General features: G+C 42.7%; 1 protein-coding gene across 1 annotated transcript in view; it reads right to left on the bottom strand.

Annotated features, from left to right (window-relative positions):
• eEF1gamma (elongation factor 1-gamma) overlaps window positions 1–23,997 on the bottom strand; it is a 68,296-nt gene that overhangs the window by 22,802 nt on the left and 21,497 nt on the right. Inside the window, exons 6-7 of the mRNA XM_071682129.1 lie at window positions 10,353–10,480; window positions 2,394–2,513 (exon numbers count right to left, since the gene is read on the bottom strand). Of these exons, the coding sequence (XP_071538230.1) occupies window positions 2,394–2,513; window positions 10,353–10,480 (248 nt within the window). The remainder of the gene's footprint in view (window positions 1–2,393; window positions 2,514–10,352; window positions 10,481–23,997) is intronic.

Genomic DNA, 23,997 nt, shown 5'->3' with positions numbered 1-23,997 from the left:
CCCTCCCCCACCCTATGATTCACTTCTGCTTCCATGGTTCCATCCGCTGCCAGATCCACTCCCAGATATCTAAAACACTTTACTTCCTCTAGTTTTTCTCCCTTCAAACTTACCTCCCAATTGACTTGACCCTCAACCCTACTGTACTTAATAACCTTGCTCTTTTTCACATTTACTCTTAACTTTCTTCTTTCACACACTTTACCAAACTCAGTCACCAGCTTCTGCAGTTTCTCACATGAATCAGCCACCAGCGCTGTATCATCAGCGAACAACAGACTCACTCACTTCCCAAGCTCTCATCCACAACAGACTTCATACTTGTAAATGTGAATAAGAGCAAGGTTATTAGGTACATTAGGGTTGAGGGTCAAGTCAATTGGGAGGTAAGTTTGAATGGAGAGAATCTGGAGGAAGTAAAGTGTTTTAGATATCTGGGAGTGGATCTGGCAGCGGATGGAACCATGGAAGCGGAAGTGAATCATAGGGTGGGGGAGGGGGCGAAAATCCTGGGAGCCTTGAAGAATGTTTGGAAGTCGAGAACATTATCTCGGAAAGCAAAAATGGGTATGTTTGAAGGAATAGTGGTTCCAACAATGTTGTATGGTTGCGAGGCGTGGGCTATGGATAGAGTTGTGCGCAGGAGGGTGGATGTGCTGGAAATGAGATGTTTGAGGACAATGTGTGGTGTGAGGTGGTTTGATCGAGTAAGTAATGTAAGGGTAAGACAGATGTGTGGAAATAAAAAGAGCGTGGTTGAGAGAGCAGAAGAGGGTGTTTTGAAATGGTTTGGTAACATGGAGAGAATGAGTGAGGAAAGATTGACCAAGAGGATATATGTGTCGGAGGTGGAGGGAACGAGAAGTGGGAGACCAAATTGGAGGTGGAAAGATGGAGTGAAAAAGATTTTGAGTGATCGGGGCATGAACATGCAGGAGGGTGAAAGGCGTGCAAGGAATAGAGTGAACTGGAATGATGTGGTATACCGGGGTCAACGTGCTGTCAATGGATTGAATCAGGGGATGTGAAGCATCTGGGGTAAACCATGGAAAGTTCTGTGGGGCCTGGATGTGGAAAGGGAGCTGTGGTTTCGAGCATTATTGCATGACAGCTAGAGATTGAGTGTGAACAAATGGGGCCTTTGTTGTCTTTTCCTAGCGCTACCTCGCACACATGAGGGGGGAGGGAGATGTTATTCCATGTGTGGCGAGGTGGCGATAGGAATGAATAAAGGCAGACAGTGTGAATTGTGTGCATGTGTATACATGTATATATGTGTGTGTGTATCCCTGGGGATAGGGGAGAAAGAACACTTCCCACATATTCCCTGCGTGTCGTAGAAGGCGACTAAAAGGGGAAGGGGTGGGGGCTGGAAATCCTCCCCTCGTTTTTTTTTTAATTTTCCAAAAGAAGGAACAGAGAAAGGGGTCAGGTGAGGATATTCCCTCAGAGGCCCAGTCCTCTGTTCTTAACTCTACCTTGCTAACGCGGGAAATGGCGAATAGTTTGAAAGTGTATATATATGTGTACATTGAGATGTATGGGTATGTATATTTGTGTGTGGGGACGTGTATGTATATACATGTGTATGGGGGTGGGTTGGGCCATTTCTTTCGTCTGTTTCCTTCGCTACCTCAGGAGACAGCGACAAAGCAAAATAAATATAGAAAATATTACTTATTAATTTTGCTTTCTCGCCGTCTCCCACGAAGAGGGTATGTTTGAAGGAACAGTAGTTTCAGAAGTACTGTATGGATGCAAGATGAGCTGTATATGAGAATGTGCGGAGGAGGGTGAATGTGTTGGATATAAAATGATCCAGAAGACATGGTGTGAGAGGGTTTGACTAAGTAATGACAGGATTACAGCATGTGCTGTACGTTCAAATTTCAAGCTCTCGAATTACTGTTCAGTCCATCCTTGCATCTCCAGTTTGGTCTCCTCCTTCAACTTGTCTCCTATGGATGAAAAACAACCCCACGTACAGTTTTAAGAGTAACAGATTTAGATACTGGAAGTTGTAACAAAGGTTAATGGATATCTTAAAATGCAAATACCAACTAGAGGTGACTTGAAAGTGAGTAACCACATTCTTGGGAAATATCATGAGGAAAAATGGTGCTATCAATTCCTGTTCATTTGTTCAAGAGTATTTCAGCTTCTTCCTGTGTGTCAAACTTCAAAAGACATTTCCAAATTAAGGGTATTGCCATGAGAATAATAATGGCCCTCTGCATCTACGGCAACACCCCTACCAAATGAGTACAGACAAGGGACAGAACCTATATCCACAACCTTGAAGTTTTTAAGTCAGTCTGATGATGTTAAAAGTGAACCGTTGTTCTAAAGTATTTAGAGTCCAAGTACAACACTACATTATATATATAACTTACTTGTATTCACAATACCAGATGGAGTAGTTATCAGGATCAAACTTCTCCCAAAAGTAAGGCACAGATTTATCTTCATCATTATTCGAGTAGAACCTTTTAAAGTCATCCAGGTTAAAATTTCTGAAACAAAAGAACAAAAGTGATAAAAACAGTAAAAATTGAACAAATCTGACAGCATGCTTCAGTCCACACAAAACAAGCATTTCCAGGCAAACTGGTCAAAAGATGCATAGGTGAGAGGAGTGTAGTGTAGTGCAAGCTTGTTTATAATTCTGATGGAATCATGGAAGCAGCAGTGAATCATAGGGTGGGGGAGGGGGCGAAAATTCTGGGAGCCTTGAAGAATGTGTGGAAATTGAGAACATCATCTCGGAAAGCAAAAATGGGTATGTTTGAAGGAATAGTGGTTCCAACAATGTTGTATGGCTGCGAGGCGTGGGCTATGGATAGAGTTGTGCGCAGGAGGGTGGATGTGCTGGAAATGAGATGTTTGAGGACAATATGTGGTGTGAGGTGGTTTGATTGAGTAAGTAATAATAGGGTAAGAGAGATGTGTGGTAATAAAAAGTGTGTGGTTGAGAGAGCAGAAGAGGGTGTTTTGAAATGGTTTGGTCACATGGAGAGAATGAGTGAGAAAAGACTGACCAAGAGGATATATGTGTCTGAGGTGGAGGGAACAAGGAGAAGTGGGAGACCTAATTGGAGGTGGGAAGATGGAGTGAAAAAGATTTTGAGTAATTGGGGCCTGAACATGCAGGAGGGTGAAAGGTGTGCAAGGAATAGAGTGAATCGGAACGATGTGGTATACCGGGGCCGACGTGCTGCCAATGGATTGAACCAAGGCATGTGAAGTGTCTGGGGTGAACCATGGAAAGTTCTATGGGGCCTGGATGTGGAAAGGGAGCTGTGGTTTTGGTGCATTATTACACGACAGCTAGAGACAGAGTGTGAATGAATGGGGCCTTTGTTGTCTTCCTAGTGCTACCTCGCACACATGAGGGGGGAGGGGGTTGTTATTTCATGTGTGGCAGGGTGGCGATGGGAATGAATAAAGGCAGACTATGAATTATGTACATGTGTATATATGTATATGTCTGTGTGTGTATATATATGTATACGTTGAGATGTAAAGGTATGTATATTTGCGTGTGTGGACGTATGTATATACATGTGTATGTGGGTCGGTTGGGCCATTTCTTTCGTCTGTTTCCTTGCCCTACCTCGCTAACGCAGGAGATAGTGACAGAGCAAAATAAAGAATAAATATTTATCTATTCATTTATTTTGCTCTGTTGCTGTCTCCCGCGTTAGCTAGGTGGCGCAAGGAAACAGACGAAAGAATGGACCAACCCACCCACATACACATGTATATACATACACGTCCACACACGCAAATATACATACCTATACATCTCAGTTTTTTTTTTTTTTTGCTTTGTCGCTGTCTCCCGCGTTTGCGAGGTAGCGCAAGGAAACAGACGAAAGAAATGGCCCAACCCACCCCCATACACATGTATATACATACGTCCACACACGCAAATATACATACCTACACAGCTTTCCATGGTTTACTCCAGATGCTTCACATGCCCTGATTCAATCCACTGACAGCACGTCAATCCCGGTATACCACATCGATCCAATTCACTCTATTCCTTGCCCTCCTTTCACCCTCCTGCATGTTCAGGCCCTGATCACACAAAATCTTTTTTACTCCATCTTTCCACCTCCAATTTGGTCTCCCACTTCTCGTTCCCTCCACCTCCGACACATATATCCTCTTGGTCAATCTTTCCTCACTCATTCTCTCCATGTGCCCAAACCATTTCAAAACACCCTCTTCTGCTCTCTCAACCATGCTCTTTTTATTTCCACACATCTCTCTTACCCTTACGTTACTTACTCGATCAAACCACCTCACACCACACATTGTCCTCAAACATCTCATTTCCAGCACATCCACCCTCCTGCGCACAACTCTATCCATAGCCCACGCCTCGCAACCATACAACATTGTTGGAACCACTATTCCTTCAAACATACACAATTTTGCTTTCCGAGATAATGTTCTCGACTTCCACACATTCTTCAAGGCTCCCAGGATTTTCGCCCCCTCCCCCACCCTATGATTCACTTCCACTTCCATGGTTCCATCCGCCGCCAGATCCACTCCCAGATATCTAAAACACTTTACTTCTAGTTTTTCTCCATTCAAACTTACCTCCCAATTGACTTGACCCTCAACCCTACTGTACCTAATTACCTTGCTCTTATTACCATTTACTCTTAACTTTCTTCTTTCACACACTTTACCAAACTCAGTCACCAGCTTCTGCAGTTTCTCACATGAATCAGCCACCAGCACTGTATATCTCTCATCCCCAACAGACTTCATACTTGCCCCTCTTTCCAAAACTCTTGCATTCACCTCCCTAACAACCCCATCCATAAACAAATTAAACAACCATGGAGACATCACACACCCCTGCCGCAAACCTACATTCACTGAGAACCAATAACTTTCCTCTCTTCCTACACGTACACATGCCTTACATCCTCGATAAAAACTTTTCACTGCTTCTAACAACTTGCCTCCCACACCATATATTCTTAATACCTTCCACAGAGCATCTCTATCAACTCTATCATATGCCTTCTCCAGATCCATAAATGCTACATACAAATCCATTTGCTTTTCTAAGTATTTCTCACATACATTCTTCAAAGCAAACACCTGATCCACACATCCTCTACCACTTCTGAAACCACACTGCTCTTCCCCAATCTGATGCTCTGTACATGCCTTCACCCTCTCAATCAATACCCTCCCATATAATTTACCAGGAATACTCAACAAACTTATACCTCTGTAATTTGAGCACTCACTCTTATCCCCTTTGCCTTTGTACAATGGCACAATGCACACATTCCGCCAATCCTTAGGCATCTCACCATGAGTCATACATACATTAAATAACCTTACCAACCAGTCAATAATACAGTCACCCCCTTCTTTAATAAATTCCACTGCAATACCATCCAAACCTGCTGCCTTGCCGGCTTTCATCTTCCGCAAAGCTTTTACTACCTCTTCTCTTACATATATATATATATACACACACAGACATATACATATATACACATGTACATAATTCATACTGTCTGCCTTTATTTATTCCCATCGCCACACATAGAATAACAACCCCCTCCCCCCTCATGTGTGCGAGGTAGCACTAGGAAAATACAACAAAGGCCCCATTCGTTCACATTCAGTCTCGAGCTGTCATGTAAGAATAAATATATATATGTATATTTATTATTAGGTACAGTAGGGTTGAGGGTCAAGTCAATTGGGAGGTGAGTTTGAATGGAGAAAAACTGGAGGAAGTGAAGTGTTTTAGATATCTGGGAGTGGATCTGATAGCGGGTGGAACCATGGAAGCGGAAGTGGATCATAGGGTGGGGGAGGGGGCAAAAATTCTGGGAGCCTTCAAGAATGTGTGGAAGTCGAGAACATTATCTCGGAAAGCAAAAATGGGTATGTTTGAAGGAATAGTGGTTCCAACAATGTTGTATGGTTGCGAGGCGTGGACTATGGATAGAGTTGTGCGCAGGAGGATGGATGTGCTGGAAATGAGATGTTTGAGGACAATGTGTGGTGTGAGGTGGTTTGATCGAGTAAGTAACGTAGGGGTAAGAGAGATGTGTGGAAATAAAAAGAGCGTGGTTGAGAGAGCAGAAGAGGGTGTTTTGAAATGGTTTGGTCACATGGAGAGAATGAGTGGGGAAAGATTGACCAAGAGGATATATGGGTCGGAGGTGGAGGGAACGAGGAGAAGAGGGAGACCAAATTGGAGGTGGAAAGATGGAGTGAGAGGGATTTTGTGTGATCGGGGCCTGAACATGCAGGAGGGTGAAAGGAGGGCAAGGAATAGAGTGAATTGGAGCGATGTGGTATACCGGGGTTGACGTGCTGTCAGTGGATTGAATCAAGGCATGTGAAGCGTCTGGGGTAAACCATGGAAAGCTGTGTAGGTATGTATATTTGCGTGTGTGGACGTATGTATATACATGTGTATGGGGGCAGGTTGGGCCATTTCTTTCGTCTGTTTCCTTGCATTACCTCGCAAACGCGGGAGACAGTGGCAAAAAAAAAAAAAAAAAAAAAAAAAAAAAAAAAAAAAAAAAAAATTATTTTCATACTATTCACCATTTCCCGCATTAGCGAGGTAGCATTAAGAACAGAGGACTGGGCCTTTGAGGGAATACCCTCACCTGGCCCCCTTCTCTTTTCCTTCTTTTGGAGAAAAAAAAAAAAAAACGAGAGGGGAGGATTTCCAGCCCCCCGCTCCTTTTCCTTTTAGTTGCCTTCTACGACATGCAGGGAATACGTGGGAAGTATTCTTTCTCCCCTATCCCCAGGGATATAGAATAAATATATAATAGAAAATATATACTAGAAAATATATCTTAAATTCCATGAAACATCTCTATTTATCAACCATTTCAAACTAGGAGACATTATTTATAACAAAAACAAGGACATGGAAATAAACACCATCAAATCTTTTCGAATTTCTGCATATGGGAACTGAATCCACAACTTTCATACCTTCATACTCAGCTATCCAGTTTAAACTTAAAAAACAGCAAGGTAGGCTGAAACACTATAGTTTAGTCATGACTTAGTCCAGGCCCATGTCATTTACAAGTGATGTATACTTAATCCACTTTTATTTTTATTTATTTACTATTCATTATACTTAACTGTTTCTCACATCAGTGAGGAAGTCCAAGGAAAAAAGAATGGCCCATCCACTTTATATATATATATATATATATATATATATATATATATATATATATATATATATATATATATTTTTTTAATTTTCCAAAAGAAGGAACAGAGAATTGGGCCAGGTGAGGGTATTCCCTCAAGGCCCAGTCCTCTGTTCTTAACGCTACCTCGCTAATGTGGGAAATGGCGAATAGTTTGAAAGAAAGATATATATATATATATATATATATATATATATATATATATATATATATATATATATCCCTGGGGATAGGGGAGAAAGAATACTTCCCACGTATTCCCTGCGTGTCGTAGAAGGCGACTAAAAGGGGAGGGAGCGGGGGGCTGGAAATCCTCCCCTCTCAATTTTTTTTAATTTTCCAAAAGAGGGAACAGAGAAGGGGGCCAGGTGAGGATATTCCCTCAATGGCCCAGTCCTCTGTTCTTAACGCTACCTCGCTAACGCAGGAAATGGCGAATGGTTTGAAAAAAAAAAAAAAAAAAAAAAATATATATATATATATATATATATATATATATATATATACATAAATGCCCATACACATAACATATAAATACCCACACACACAGGCATCTCCATATATACTCATGTACATTCATACTTGCATGCCTTCATCCATTCCAGTCGCTACCCCACCCAACAGGAAACAGCATTGCCATCCTTCCACTTCAGCAAAGTACTGGGAGGAAAACAAGACAAAAAGGCCACGTATATTCACACTCAATCTCTAGTTGCCATTTGTAATGCACCAAAACCACAGCTCCCATTCCACATCCAGGCCCCACAGACCTTTCCATGGTTTACCACGAACATTTCATATGCCCTGGTTCAGTCCATTGACAGCATGTTGACCCCAGTATACCACATTGTTCCAATTAACTCTATTTCTTGCATGCCTCTCACCCTCCTGCACATTCAGGTCCCGATCACTCAAAATCTTTTTCAACCTATCCTTCCACCTCCAATTTGGTTTCCCACTTCTTGTTCCCTCCACCTCTGACACATATCCTCTTTGTCAATCTTTCCTCACTCATTCTCTCTATACATGTCCAAACCATTCCAACACAACCTCTTCTGCTCTCTCAACCACACTCTTTTTATTACCACACATCTCTATTACCGTTTCATTACTTACAAGATCAAACCACCTCACACCACACATTGTTCTCATTTCCAACACATCCACCCTCCTCCATAAAACCATATCTATAGCCCATGCCTCGTAACCATATAATATTGCTGGAACTAATATTCCTTCAAACATACCCATTTTTCTCCGCACACACACACCCTGTGAGTCACTTCTGCGTCCATAGTTACATTCGCTACCAAGTCCACTCCCATATATCTAAAACATCACTTCCTCCAACCTTTCTCCATTCAAACTTACATCCCAATTAACCTGTCCCTCAACCCTGCTGAACCTAATAACCTTACTCTTACTCACAGTTACCGTAAACTTCTCCTTTAAGACACTTTTCCAAACTTTTATATATCTATGACACCCATTCCCAGTGGGAAATCCCATCGCATACACTGCTTCATGCATTCTTCCACCATTTCTTTTCATCCAGTATTGTTCACAGTTACATTTTAGTATTTTGTCATCTTTCCTTTGGCTCTGATTAACATTCGGATTTCTCAAGGCATGAAATTGGCAAGGTTCCTGAAGTATTCTACATTCATGTTTTCGGTCCACAGGGTCATGATCTGAATGAGGCAAGGTAATAGTGGTGGTGTTGCTGGAAGGAGGCTTGACTTTCACCTGGTTTCAACAACTCTCAATTAAGGAGTTCCCCTAGGCCACTCCAGCCATTTGTTTTTCTCTGATAACCAATTCATCACTTTTCCAGCCTTATGGCATGGGACAGTATCCTGCATAAACTAATCACACCCATGAAAAGGATGCAGACAGTCCTCTAGCACACTGATGTACTCCTCAACGTTCCCTTTAGTTTTTTCTTTTTAGGAATGAAGGTCAATCCCCAAACCCACTGGACTGCTGAAGCAACCCCAGATCATCACACCATCTAGCTCTTTCAGTCTTCACTGTTAAACATGAGTCTGATTGGCTGGCACTCTTCAACCTCATCCTCCTCCCTTACCTTGACTGAACACACAAAGCATCTTTCATCAAAAGATGTCACCTTACTCCTCTGTTGCTAACTCCAATTCTCAATTTTCTTTGCAAATGTGAGCAGCTTGAGTTTCATCTCTACTGATTAGGGCTCAACAGCTGCTTGCAGATGTGAATGTGAAGGTCCTTTAGCAGGTGATGTATGGCTTTTTGGGAGCCTTTCCTGCACAACTAGAAATCTCAATCATAACCACACTTTCTTACTTCCAGGTGAAATACAGGCTTTCTTTTCCTTAAAAAGATAAGAGCCAACATGTTTAAATTACAAGCAGAGGAAATACAGCACCCATAAACAAAATTCCCAAACTGAAGTGGCAGCCGGGAGTAAGGAGAGAATATCCTTCCTTAAAGAGGGCCTAAGGCACAATGAGGCTAGTCCTGGGGCACATCATCATAAACACTAACACTTGTCCGAGTTACCAAATGTGGTGGTGATTTCATCCTGAGAACATCATGAGCTTATATTACAATAAACCTTACATTTGCAGTGCCTTTGATTTTTTTTTTTTTAAAGAACTACATTTTTCCTTGACAAATGCATAATGCCTTACATTCTAAGTATCTATGATGCCTGTTCCCTTCAAAAACTCCCATCAAAGAGAGGAAAGAGTAAGTCATGTATACTTTCCTCCAAGAAACTCATTCTTTTCATAAATCTTACCCTAATTCACTCTTCTAATTCCAAGTATGTTTTAAAAGCTCTTAATCTACATACACTTGTTTTAAAAACCAATATCTCTTTAAAGAAACAAGCTTCTCTCACATGCTAAGTCAGTCAATTTAGATTTTGACATTTCTTTTTAACCAAAGACTTCACAGTCTTTCCCTATAGTCTATAAGAGATTAGAATTTGGGAAAGTACCTTGAAATGTGTGGATGCACTTTCATGAAAACAAATCGAAATCATGGATACACAATTTAATGAAATCTTACTCAGCAGAGGGCATCAAGTGGATCCTTGGCTTTAAATCAAGGATGCACAATTTAATGATATCTTACCCAGCAGGAAGGGCATCAAGTGGATCCTTGGGCTTTGGTGCTGCAGGTTCAGCAGCAGCAGGAGTAGCTTCCTTCTCTTTCTTTGGCTGTTCTTTCTTAGGTTGTTCTTTTTTTGCTAGTTTCTTATCCTGTAACAGTTGGGTAATATCTAGATATTGTACATATGTAAGTATTTATATATTTTTTTTTATTTTGCTTTGTCGCTGTCTCACACGTTTGCGAGGTAGCGCAAGGAAACAGACGAAAGAAATGGCCCAACCCACCCCCATACACAATGTATATACATACACGTCCACACACGCAAATATACATACCTATACATCTCAATGTACACATATATACACACAAAGACACATACATATATACCCATGCACACAATTCACACTGTCTGCCTTTATTCATTCCCATTGCCACCTCGCCAAACATGGAATACCATCCCCCTCCCCCCTCATGTGTGCGAGGTAGCACTAGGAAAAGACAACAAAGGCCCCATTCGTTCACACTCAGTCTCTAGCTGTCATGCAATAATGCCCGAAACCACAGCTCCCTTTCAACATCCAGGCCCCACACAACTTTCCATGGTTTACCCCAGACGCTTCACATGCCCTGATTCAATCCACTGACAGCACGTCAACCACGGTATACCACATCGATCCAATTCACTCTATTCCTTGCCCTCCTTTCACCCTCCTGCATGTTCAGGCCCTGATCACTCAAAATCTTTTTCACTCCATCTTTCCACCTCCAATTTGGTCTCCCACTTCTCACTCCCTCCACCTCCGACACATATATCCTCTTGGTCAATCTTTCCTCACTCATTCTCTCCATGTGCCCAAACCATTTCAAAACACCCCCTTCTGCTCTCTCAACCACACTCTTTTTATTTCCACACATCTCTCTTACCCTTACATTACTTACTCGATCAAACCACCTCACACCACACATTGTCCTCAAACATCTCATTTCCAGCACATCCATCCTCCTGCACACAACTCTATCCATAGCCCACGCCTCGCAACCATACAACATTGTTGGAACCGCTATTCCTTCAAACATACCCAATTTTGCTTTCCGAGATAATGTCCTCGACTTCCATACATTCTTCAAGGCTCCCAGGATTTTCGCCCCCTCCCCCACCCTATGATTCACTTCCGCTTCCATGGTTCCATTCGCTGCCAGATCCACTCCCAGATATCTAAAACACTTTACTTCCTCTAGTTTTTCTCCATTCAAACTTACCTCCCAATTGACTTGACCCTCAACCCTACTGTACCTAATAACCTTGCTCTTATTCACATTTACTCTTAACTTCCTTCTTTCACACACTTTACCAAACTCAGACACCAGCTTCTGCAGTTTCTCACATGAATCAGCCACCAGCGCTGTGTCATCAGCGAACAACAACTGACTCACTTCCCAAGCTCTCTCATCCACAACAGACTTCATACTTGCCCCTTTCCAAAATTCTTGCATTCACCTCCCTAACAACCCCATCCATAAACAAATTAAACAACCATGGAGACATCACACACCCCTGCCGCAAACCTACATTCACTGAGAACCAATCACTTTCCTCTCTTTCTACACGTACACATGCCTTACATCCTCGATAAAAACTTTTCACTGCTTCTAACAACTTGCCTCCCACACCATATATTCTTAATACCTTCCACAGAGCATCTCTATCAACTCTTATCATATGCCTTCTCCAGATCCATAATTTTTTTTTTTTTGCTTTGTCGGTCTCCCGCGTTTGCGAGGTAGCGCAAGGAAACAGACGAAAGAAATGGCCCAACCCACCCCCATACACATGTATATACATACGTCCACACACGCAAATATACATAACTACACAGCTTTCCATGGTTTACCCCAGACGCTTCACATGCCCTGATTCAATCCACTGACAGCACGTCAACCCCGGTATACCACATCGCTCCAATTCACTCTATTCCTTGCCCTCCTTTCACCCTCCTGCATGTTCAGGCCCCAATCACACAAAATCTTCTTCACTCCATCTTTCCACCTCCAATTTGGTCTCCCTCTTCTCGTTCCCTCCACCTCCGACACATATATCCTCTTGGTCAATCTTTCCTCACTCATTCTCTCCATGTGCCCAAACCATTTCAAAACACCCTCTTCTGCTCTCTCAACCACGCTCTTTTTATTTCCACACATCTCTCTTACCCTTACGTCACTTAGTTGATCAAACCACCTCACACCTTACCATCCAGTCAACAATACAGTCACCCCCTTTTTTAATAAATTCCACTGCAATACCATCCAAACCTGCTGCCTTGCCGGCTTTCATCTTCCGCAAAGCTTTTACTACCTCTTCTCTGTTTACCAAATCATTTTCCCCAACCCTCTCACTTTGCACACCACCTCGACCAAAACACCCTATATCTGCCACTCTATCATCAAACACATTCAACAAACCTTCAAAATACTCACTCCATCTCCTTCTCACATCACCACTACTTGTTATCACCTCCCCATTTGCGCCCTTCACTGAAGTTCCCATTTGCTCCCTTGTCTTACGCACTTTATTTACCTCCTTCCAGAACATCTTTTTATTCTCCCTAAAATTTAATGATACTCTCTCACCCCAACTCTCATTTGCCCTTTTTTTCACCTCTTGCACCTTTCTCTTGACCTCCTGTCTCTTTCTTTTATACATCTCCCACTCAATTGCATTTCTTCCCTGCAAAAATCGTCCAAATGCCTCTCTCTTCTCTTTCACAAATACTCTTACTTCTTCATCCCACCTCTCACTACCCTTTCTAATCAACCCACCTCCCACTCTTCTCATGCCACAAGCATCTTTTGCGCAATCCATCACTGATTCCCTAAATACATCCCATTCCTCCCCCACTCCCCTTACTTCCATTGTTCTCACCTTTTTCCATTCTGTACTCAGTCTCTCCTGGTACTTCCTCACACAAGTCTCCTTCCCAAGCTCACTTACTCTCATCACCCCAACATTCACTCTTCTTTTCTGAAAACCCATACAAATCTTCACCTTAGCCTCCACAAGATAATGATCAGACATCCCTCCAGTTGCACCTCTCAGCACATTAACATCCAAAAGTCTCTCTTTCGCGCGCCTGTCAATTAACACGTAATCCAATAACGCTCTCTGGCCATCTCTCCTACTTACATAAGTATACTTATGTATATCTCGCTTTTTAAACCAGGTATTCCCAATCATGTCCTTTTTCAGCACATAAATCTACAAGCTCTTCACCATTTCCATTTACAACACTGAACACCCCATGTATACCAATTATTCCCTCAACTGCCACATTACTCACCTTTGCATTCAAATCACCCATCACCATAACCTGGTCTCGTGCATCAAAACCACTAACACACTCATTCAGCTGCTCCCAAAACACTTGCCTCTCATGATCTTTCTTCTCATGCCCAGGTGCATATGCACCAATAATCACCCCTCTCTCCCCATCAACTTTCAGTTTTACCCATATTAATCGAGAATTTACTTTCTTACATTCTATCACACACTCCCACAACTCCTGTTTCAGGAGTATTGCTACTCCTTCCCTTGCTCTTGTCTTCTCACTAACCCCTGACTTTACTCCCAAGACCTTCCAAACCACTCTTCCCCTTTACCCTAGAGCTTCGTTTCACTCAGAGCCAAAACATCCAGGTTCCTTTCCTCAAACATACTACCTATCTCTCCTTTTTTCACATCTTGGTTACATCAACACACATTTAGGCACCCCAATCTGAGCCTTCGAGGAGGGTGAGCACTCCCCGCGTGACTCCTTCTTCTGTTTCCCATTTTAGAAAGTTAAAAAAGTACAAGGAGGGGAGGATTTCCATTTGCTTTTCTAAGTATTTCTCACATACATTCTTCAAAGCAAACACCTGATCCACACATCCTCTACCACCTCTGAAACCACACTGCTCTTCCCCAATCTGATGCTCTGTACATGCCTTCACCCTCTCAATCAATACCCTCCCATACAATTTACCAGGAATACTCAACAAACTTATACCTCTGTAATTTGAGCACTCACTCTTATCCCCTTTGCCTTTGTACATTGTCACTATGCATGCATTCCGCCAATCCTTAGGCACCTCACCATGAGTCATACATACATTAAATAACCTTACCAACCAGTCAACAATACAGTCACCCCCTTTTTTAATAAATTCCACTGCAATACCATCCAAACCTGCTGCCTTGCCCGCTTTCATCTTCCGCAAAGCTTTTACTACCTCTTCTCTGTTTACCAAATCATTTTCCCCAACCCTCTCACTTTGCACACCACCTCGACCAAAACACCCTATATCTGCCACTCTATCATCAAACACATTCAACAAACCTTCAAAATACTCACTCCATCTCCTTCTCACATCACCGCTACTTGTTATCACCTCCCCATTTGCGCCCTTCACTGAAGTTCCCATTTGCTCCCTTGTCTTACGCACTTTATTTACCTCCTTCCAGAACATCTTTTTATTCTCCCTAAAATTTAATGATACTCTCTCACCCCAACTCTCATTTGCCCTCTTTTTCACCTCTTGCACCTTTCTCTTGACCTCCTGTCTCTTTCTTTTATACATCTCCCACTCAATTGCATTTTTTCCCTGCAAAAATCGTCCAAATGCCTCTCTCTTCTCTTTCACTAATAATCTGTAAATAAATGTAAGTACTTTAACATAATTGTTCTCCAACTCCCGCCAATCATGATGGCACTAGGAACAGATGAAGTGGCCACAAATGCTCAAATCCACTCAAAAGCTTTCATGTACAATGAACTGAATCGAGACCATCATTCATAAGATTTGAGGAACTAGGGCATTGTGAAATGGAGATTTTTACTACAATGGAGTAAGAACTTGGTTAATTGTAGCTTCAAAAATGGTGTGAATATTCCAGAAAAAGGAAAATGATCAAAAATGGAGTGAATATTCCAGAAATAGGACAATTATTTAATAATGGATGTTTAAAGGCAAAGGAGTTTCAAGATTTGTGGCAGAAGAGATACTGGCGACATTCTAGCCAGTAAGCTGTCACTAGATATCAGCAGGGAACAAGTACTGAGGGATAAAAAAAAAAAAAAAAAAAAAATGACCCACGCAGCCCGCCCTCCCACCTAATACATGAAGTGGGGCACTGCACGATCCCAGTGATCCCTCTCCCCCCACATCCCCGGGCGACTTAGCCAATTCCAGCGTGCTCTTGTCTAACCACCCCAACTCGCGCCGGAACTTTGCTAGAATATAAAGTTATCCCTTAGCCCTGTCTCGCCTCTCGTCGCAAACCCCTCGCCCACTGACCCCTTCGGCAAGGCTCCGCAGCCCTTACCCTTAGTTGCACACCCGGCCGTCCCCGCGCGCTCGCGAATAGACTAACAGATTGACCAACAGTCAATATAAGATCCGCCCTCTGTTAACGTCCATGAATACCGAAATGCGGACGATGCACCGTGTCCCCATTACGCCCGCCCATACCCCGTTCCCCTCCCCCACATGTCTCACCATCCACTTCCCCCATACACCACGCAAAAATACATACCTATACATACCTCTCAATGTATATATATATATAGATATATATAATATATATATTATATATATCAGGGACGCAAGGCAAGGAGTTGCCAACCTCCTGAAACAGGAGTATGTGGGAGTAGTACTCGAATGTACGAACGTAAATTCACGCTTAATATGGTAAAATTGAAAGTTGATGGAGAGCGTTGGGTGATTATTGGTGCATTAAGCACCTGGGCATGCAGAAGAACGATCATAGGAAGGCCAAGTGTTTTGGAGCCAGCTAAATGAGTGGTGTTAGCGGTTATGTGCACGAGATCCGTGTTATAGTGATGGGTGATTGAATGCAAAGTGAGTAATGTGGCAGTTGAGGGACTAAATTGGGTAATGCAGGGGTGTTCAGTTTGTAAATGAAATGGTGAAGAGCTATGTAGATTTATGGCTGAAAAAGGACCTGAGAATTTGGGAATACCTGGTTAAAAAAGCGAATATACATAAGTATACTTATTCAGTAGGAGAGATGGCCAAGAGCGTTATTGGATTACGTATTAATTTACAGGGCGTTGGCCGAAAGAGAGACTTTTGAATGTTAATGTGCTAGAGGTGCAACGGGAGGGATGTCTGATCATTATCTTGTGGAGGCGAAGTGGAAGATTAGTAGGTTATCAGAACAAGAGAGTGAATGTTGGGGTGACGAAGGTGTGAGAGTAATAGACTTGGAAGGAGACCTGTGTGGAAGTACCAGGAGAGACTGTGTACAGAAAGGGAAAAAGGTGAGAACAAAAATGGAAGAAAGGGGGAGTGGGGGGAGGAATGGATGTATTAAGAATCAGTGATGGATTGCGCAAAAGATGCATGTTGGCATGAGAAGAGTGGGAGTGGCTGTTTAAAAGGGTCGTGAGTGGTGGGATGAAGAAGTAAGAGTATTTTATTGAAAGAGAAGAGAAGCATTTGACGATTTTTGCAGGGAAAAAATGCAATTGAGTGGGAAAGTATAAACGAAAAGACAGGAGGTCAGATGAGAAAGGTGCAAGAGGTAAAAAAAAGGGCAAATGAGATTTTGGGGTGAGAGGCCACTATCAGTAAATTTTTGTAGGGGAAAATAAAAAGATGTTCTGGAAGAGGTAAATAGGGTGCTTAAACAAGGGAGCAAATGGGAACTTCAGTGAGGCGTAAATGGGGAGGTGATAACAGTAGCTGTGATGTGAGAAGGCGATGACTGAGTATTTTGAAGTTTGTTGAATGTGTCTGATGACAGCGTGGCCGAATATAGGGTGTTATTAGGTCGAGTGGTTGTGCACAGTGAGAGGTACGGGAAATGATTTGGTAAACAGAGAAGTGGTAGTAAAAGTTTTTGCGGAAGATGAAGCCGCAAGGCAGCAGGTTTGGATGTAATTTTTTTTTTTTTTTTTTTTAGGCAGTGGAATTATATTAAGAAGGGGGACTGTATTGTAGACTGTTGTGTAAGGTATTTAATGATATGTATGCCTCATGGTGAGGGGTGCTGAGATTGGCGGAATGCGTGCATAGTAGCCATTGTAACAAAGGCAAAGGGGATAAGAGTGAGGCTCAATTACTAGAGGTATAAGTTTTAGTTGAGTATACCTGTAAATTATATGTGAGGATATTGATTGGAGAGGGAGAAGGCCTTGTACAGAGCATCAGCTTGGGAAAGCAGGTGGGTTATTCAGAAGTGGTAGAGGATGTGTGATCAGGTGTTTTGCTTTGAAGAATTGTATGAGAAAAATCTATATAGAAAAGCACATGGAATTTGTATGTCAGCCTTATGGATCTGGAGAATGTGCATATGATAAGAGTTGAAAGAATCTCTGTGGAAGAATTAAAGAATATATGGTGTGGGAGGCAAGTTTTAGCAGCAGTGAAAGTTTTTTATCTGAGGATGTAAGGCATGTGTACTGTAGGAAGCGAGGAAAGTGATTGGTTCTCAGTGAATGAAGGTTTGCGGCAGTAGGTGTGTGATTCTCCATGTTGTTTAATTGTTTATGATGGGGTTTAAGGGAGGGGAAATGCAAGAGTCCTGGAAAGAGGGGCAAGGTATGAAAGTCTGAAGGGGAGATGAGAGAGCTTGGGAAGTGAGTCAGTTTGTTGCTTTCGCTGATGATACAGCGCTGGTGTCTGATTCATGTGAGAAAAATGCAGAAGCTGTGACCTGATTTGGTAAAGTGTGGGAAGAAAAAGTTGAAGTAAATGTGAATAAGAGGCAAGTTATTCAGGTACAGTAGGGGTGCGGGTCAAGTCAATGGGAGTGAGTTTTGAATGGAGACAAACCTGGAGGAAGTGAAGTGTTTTAGCATCTCTGGAGTGGTATCTGTCAGCGATGAACCTGGAAGCGGAAGTGGATCATAGGGTGGGGGACGGGGCAAATTTTGTAGCCTTTGAAAAAATGTGAGGAAGTCAAAACACATCTCGGAGAAAGCAAAAATGGGTATGTTAGAGGGAATGTGGTTCCAACCATGTTGGTATGGTGCGAGGCGTGGGCTATGGATAGAGATGGCGCAGGAGGATGATTGTGCTGGAAATGAGCTGTTTGAGGACAAAGTAGTGGTGTGCGGTGGGTATTGATCGAGATAAGTCCCGACAGGTGTCCCGAGAGCAAGAGTGGAAATCTACAAGCGCGTGGGTTAGAGCGAGCAGCAGCGGGTGTATATGAACTGGTTTTGGGCCCCATGGAGAGAATGAGTGCGAGCAATTGCCCCCGCGGCATATATGTGTCGCGGTGGCGGCCCGCGGAGCCGCGGGCGCACACCATCTTGCGGTGTACCGCTGGCAGTGCCCACGCATTTGTGTGCTCGGGGGCCTGCACCTGCAGGCGGTTGCCAGGAAGGGCAAGCAATAGAGTGCATTGGCGTCAATGTGGTACTACACGGGGTAGCCGTGCTGTCCGTAGGCTTGAAGCAAGGCAGTGAAGCGACTGGGGATAACCCCTGGACAGCTGTGTAGAATGTTATATATGCCGAGAGTGGACGTGTGAAAGAGAACATCGTGTAATGGGGGGGAGGGGGTTTGGGCCATTTCATTCGTCTGTTTCCTTGCGCTCAACCTTCGCAACGCGGGAGACCGGCGCCAAAGTAACAACAAAAAAAAAACAAACAAAACAATATAAATACATATCTAATAAATATAATATATTCTAAAACTAACTATAAATAAATCTCATCTAACAATACACACAGGCATATACAATATAATACAACATGAACATAATTCACGTCTGCCTTTATCATTCCCATCCGCCACACATGATTAACAACCACCCATCCCCCTCATCGTGTGCAAGTAGTGCTTAGAAAAGACAACAAAGGCCCATTCGTTCACAATCAGTCTCTAGCTGTCATGCAATATGCCGAAACCACAGCTCCCTTTCAACATCCAGGCCCCACACAACTTTCCATGGTTTATTCCCCAGACCTTCAGCATTGCACCTGATTCAATCCACTGACAGCACGTTCAACCCGGTATAACCACATCGATCCAATTCACTCTATTCCTTGCCCTCCTTTCACCCTCCTGCATGTTCAGGCCCCGATCACTCAAAATTTTTTTCACTCCATCTTTCCACCTCCAATTTGGTCTCCCACTTCTCACTCCCTCCACCTCCGACACATATATCCTCTTGGTCAATCTTTCCTCACTCATTCTCTCCATGTGCCCAAACCATTTCAAAACACCCCCTTCTGCTCTCTCAACCACACTCTTTTTATTTCCACACATCTCTCTTACCCTTACATTACTTACTCGATCAAACCACCTCACACCACACATTGTCCTCAAACATCTCATTTCCAGCACATCCATCCTCCTGCACACAACTCTATCCATAGCCCACGCCTCGCAACCATACAACATTGTTGGAACCGCTATTCCTTCAAACATACCCAATTTTGCTTTCCGAGATAATGTCCTCGACTTCCATACATTCTTCAAGGCTCCCAGGATTTTCGCCCCCTCCCCCACCCTATGATTCACTTCCGCTTCCATGGTTCCATTCGCTGCCAGATCCACTCCCAGATATCTAAAACACTTTACTTCCTCTAGTTTTTCTCCATTCAAACTTACCTCCCAATTGACTTGACCCTCAACCCTACTGTACCTAATAACCTTGCTCTTATTCACATTTACTCTTAACTTCCTTCTTTCACACACTTTACCAAACTCAGACACCAGCTTCTGCAGTTTCTCACATGAATCAGCCACCAGCGCTGTGTCATCAGCGAACAACAACTGACTCACTTCCCAAGCTCTCTCATCCACAACAGACTTCATACTTGCCCCTTTCCAAAATTCTTGCATTCACCTCCCTAACAACCCCATCCATAAACAAATTAAACAACCATGGAGACATCACACACCCCTGCCGCAAACCTACATTCACTGAGAACCAATCACTTTCCTCTCTTTCTACACGTACACATGCCTTACATCCTCGATAAAAACTTTTCACTGCTTCTAACAACTTGCCTCCCACACCATATATTCTTAATACCTTCCACAGAGCATCTCTATCAACTCTTATCATATGCCTTCTCCAGATCCATAATTTTTTTTTTTTTTGCTTTGTCGGTCTCCCGCGTTTGCGAGGTAGCGCAAGGAAACAGACGAAAGAATGGCCCAACCCACCCCCATACACATGTATATACATACGTCCACACACGCAAATATACATAACTACACAGCTTTCCATGGTTTACCCCAGACGCTTCACATGCCCTGATTCAATCCACTGACAGCACGTCAACCCCGGTATACCACATCGCTCCAATTCACTCTATTCCTTGCCCTCCTTTCACCCTCCTGCATGTTCAGGCCCCAATCACACAAAATCTTCTTCACTCCATCTTTCCACCTCCAATTTGGTCTCCCTCTTCTCGTTCCCTCCACCTCCGACACATATATCCTCTTGGTCAATCTTTCCTCACTCATTCTCTCCATGTGCCCAAACCATTTCAAAACACCCTCTTCTGCTCTCTCAACCACGCTCTTTTTATTTCCACACATCTCTCTTACCCTTACGTCACTTAGTTGATCAAACCACCTCACACCTTACCATCCAGTCAACAATACAGTCACCCCCTTTTTTAATAAATTCCACTGCAATACCATCCAAACCTGCTGCCTTGCCGGCTTTCATCTTCCGCAAAGCTTTTACTACCTCTTCTCTGTTTACCAAATCATTTTCCCCAACCCTCTCACTTTGCACACCACCTCGACCAAAACACCCTATATCTGCCACTCTATCATCAAACACATTCAACAAACCTTCAAAATACTCACTCCATCTCCTTCTCACATCACCACTACTTGTTATCACCTCCCCATTTGCGCCCTTCACTGAAGTTCCCATTTGCTCCCTTGTCTTACGCACTTTATTTACCTCCTTCCAGAACATCTTTTTATTCTCCCTAAAATTTAATGATACTCTCTCACCCCAACTCTCATTTGCCCTTTTTTTCACCTCTTGCACCTTTCTCTTGACCTCCTGTCTCTTTCTTTTATACATCTCCCACTCAATTGCATTTCTTCCCTGCAAAAATCGTCCAAATGCCTCTCTCTTCTCTTTCACAAATACTCTTACTTCTTCATCCCACCTCTCACTACCCTTTCTAATCAACCCACCTCCCACTCTTCTCATGCCACAAGCATCTTTTGCGCAATCCATCACTGATTCCCTAAATACATCCCATTCCTCCCCCACTCCCCTTACTTCCATTGTTCTCACCTTTTTCCATTCTGTACTCAGTCTCTCCTGGTACTTCCTCACACAAGTCTCCTTCCCAAGCTCACTTACTCTCATCACCCCAACATTCACTCTTCTTTTCTGAAAACCCATACAAATCTTCACCTTAGCCTCCACAAGATAATGATCAGACATCCCTCCAGTTGCACCTCTCAGCACATTAACATCCAAAAGTCTCTCTTTCGCGCGCCTGTCAATTAACACGTAATCCAATAACGCTCTCTGGCCATCTCTCCTACTTACATAAGTATACTTATGTATATCTCGCTTTTTAAACCAGGTATTCCCAATCATGTCCTTTTTCAGCACATAAATCTACAAGCTCTTCACCATTTCCATTTACAACACTGAACACCCCATGTATACCAATTATTCCCTCAACTGCCACATTACTCACCTTTGCATTCAAATCACCCATCACCATAACCTGGTCTCGTGCATCAAAACCACTAACACACTCATTCAGCTGCTCCCAAAACACTTGCCTCTCATGATCTTTCTTCTCATGCCCAGGTGCATATGCACCAATAATCACCCCTCTCTCCCCATCAACTTTCAGTTTTACCCATATTAATCGAGAATTTACTTTCTTACATTCTATCACACACTCCCACAACTCCTGTTTCAGGAGTATTGCTACTCCTTCCCTTGCTCTTGTCTTCTCACTAACCCCTGACTTTACTCCCAAGACCTTCCAAACCACTCTTCCCCTTTACCCTAGAGCTTCGTTTCACTCAGAGCCAAAACATCCAGGTTCCTTTCCTCAAACATACTACCTATCTCTCCTTTTTTCACATCTTGGTTACATCAACACACATTTAGGCACCCCAATCTGAGCCTTCGAGGAGGGTGAGCACTCCCCGCGTGACTCCTTCTTCTGTTTCCCATTTTAGAAAGTTAAAAAAGTACAAGGAGGGGAGGATTTCCATTTGCTTTTCTAAGTATTTCTCACATACATTCTTCAAAGCAAACACCTGATCCACACATCCTCTACCACCTCTGAAACCACACTGCTCTTCCCCAATCTGATGCTCTGTACATGCCTTCACCCTCTCAATCAATACCCTCCCATACAATTTACCAGGAATACTCAACAAACTTATACCTCTGTAATTTGAGCACTCACTCTTATCCCCTTTGCCTTTGTACATTGTCACTATGCATGCATTCCGCCAATCCTTAGGCACCTCACCATGAGTCATACATACATTAAATAACCTTACCAACCAGTCAACAATACAGTCACCCCCTTTTTTAATAAATTCCACTGCAATACCATCCAAACCTGCTGCCTTGCCCGCTTTCATCTTCCGCAAAGCTTTTACTACCTCTTCTCTGTTTACCAAATCATTTTCCCCAACCCTCTCACTTTGCACACCACCTCGACCAAAACACCCTATATCTGCCACTCTATCATCAAACACATTCAACAAACCTTCAAAATACTCACTCCATCTCCTTCTCACATCACCGCTACTTGTTATCACCTCCCCATTTGCGCCCTTCACTGAAGTTCCCATTTGCTCCCTTGTCTTACGCACTTTATTTACCTCCTTCCAGAACATCTTTTTATTCTCCCTAAAATTTAATGATACTCTCTCACCCCAACTCTCATTTGCCCTCTTTTTCACCTCTTGCACCTTTCTCTTGACCTCCTGTCTCTTTCTTTTATACATCTCCCACTCAATTGCATTTTTTCCCTGCAAAAATCGTCCAAATGCCTCTCTCTTCTCTTTCACTAATAATCTGTAAATAAATGTAAGTACTTTAACATAATTGTTCTCCAACTCCCGCCAATCATGATGGCACTAGGAACAGATGAAGTGGCCACAAATGCTCAAATCCACTCAAAAGCTTTCATGTACAATGAACTGAATCGAGACCATCATTCATAAGATTTGAGGAACTAGGGCATTGTGAAATGGAGATTTTTACTACAATGGAGTAAGAACTTGGTTAATTGTAGCTTCAAAAATGGTGTGAATATTCCAGAAAAAGGAAAATGATCAAAAATGGAGTGAATATTCCAGAAATAGGACAATTATTTAATAATGGATGTTTAAAGGCAAAGGAGTTTCAAGATTTGTGGCAGAAGAGATACTGGCGACATTCTAGCCAGTAAGCTGTCACTAGATATCAGCAGGGAACAAGTACTGAGGGATAAAAAAAAAAAAAAAAAAAAAAAAAATGAATAAAGAAACTTTGAAAACAATGTTGTGGAAAAAGCAAGAAAAAATTCCAAACTTCAATAATTTCATCAGGAGTCAATTACAGATAAGCTGACAAGGGAAAGGGATTTAGAGGTGTTATATAGGATGGTGCTAGGTAGGAAAGGAAATTAATAAAGAGTTCAGAAAATGATGTGGA

The sequence above is a fragment of the Panulirus ornatus genome, chromosome 34 (assembly GCF_036320965.1).
Source record: "Panulirus ornatus isolate Po-2019 chromosome 34, ASM3632096v1, whole genome shotgun sequence".
NCBI lineage: Eukaryota > Metazoa > Arthropoda > Malacostraca > Decapoda > Palinuridae > Panulirus > Panulirus ornatus.
Note: the sequence above shows the minus strand (reverse complement) of the source record. Positions and strands in the feature narration are given on the sequence as shown.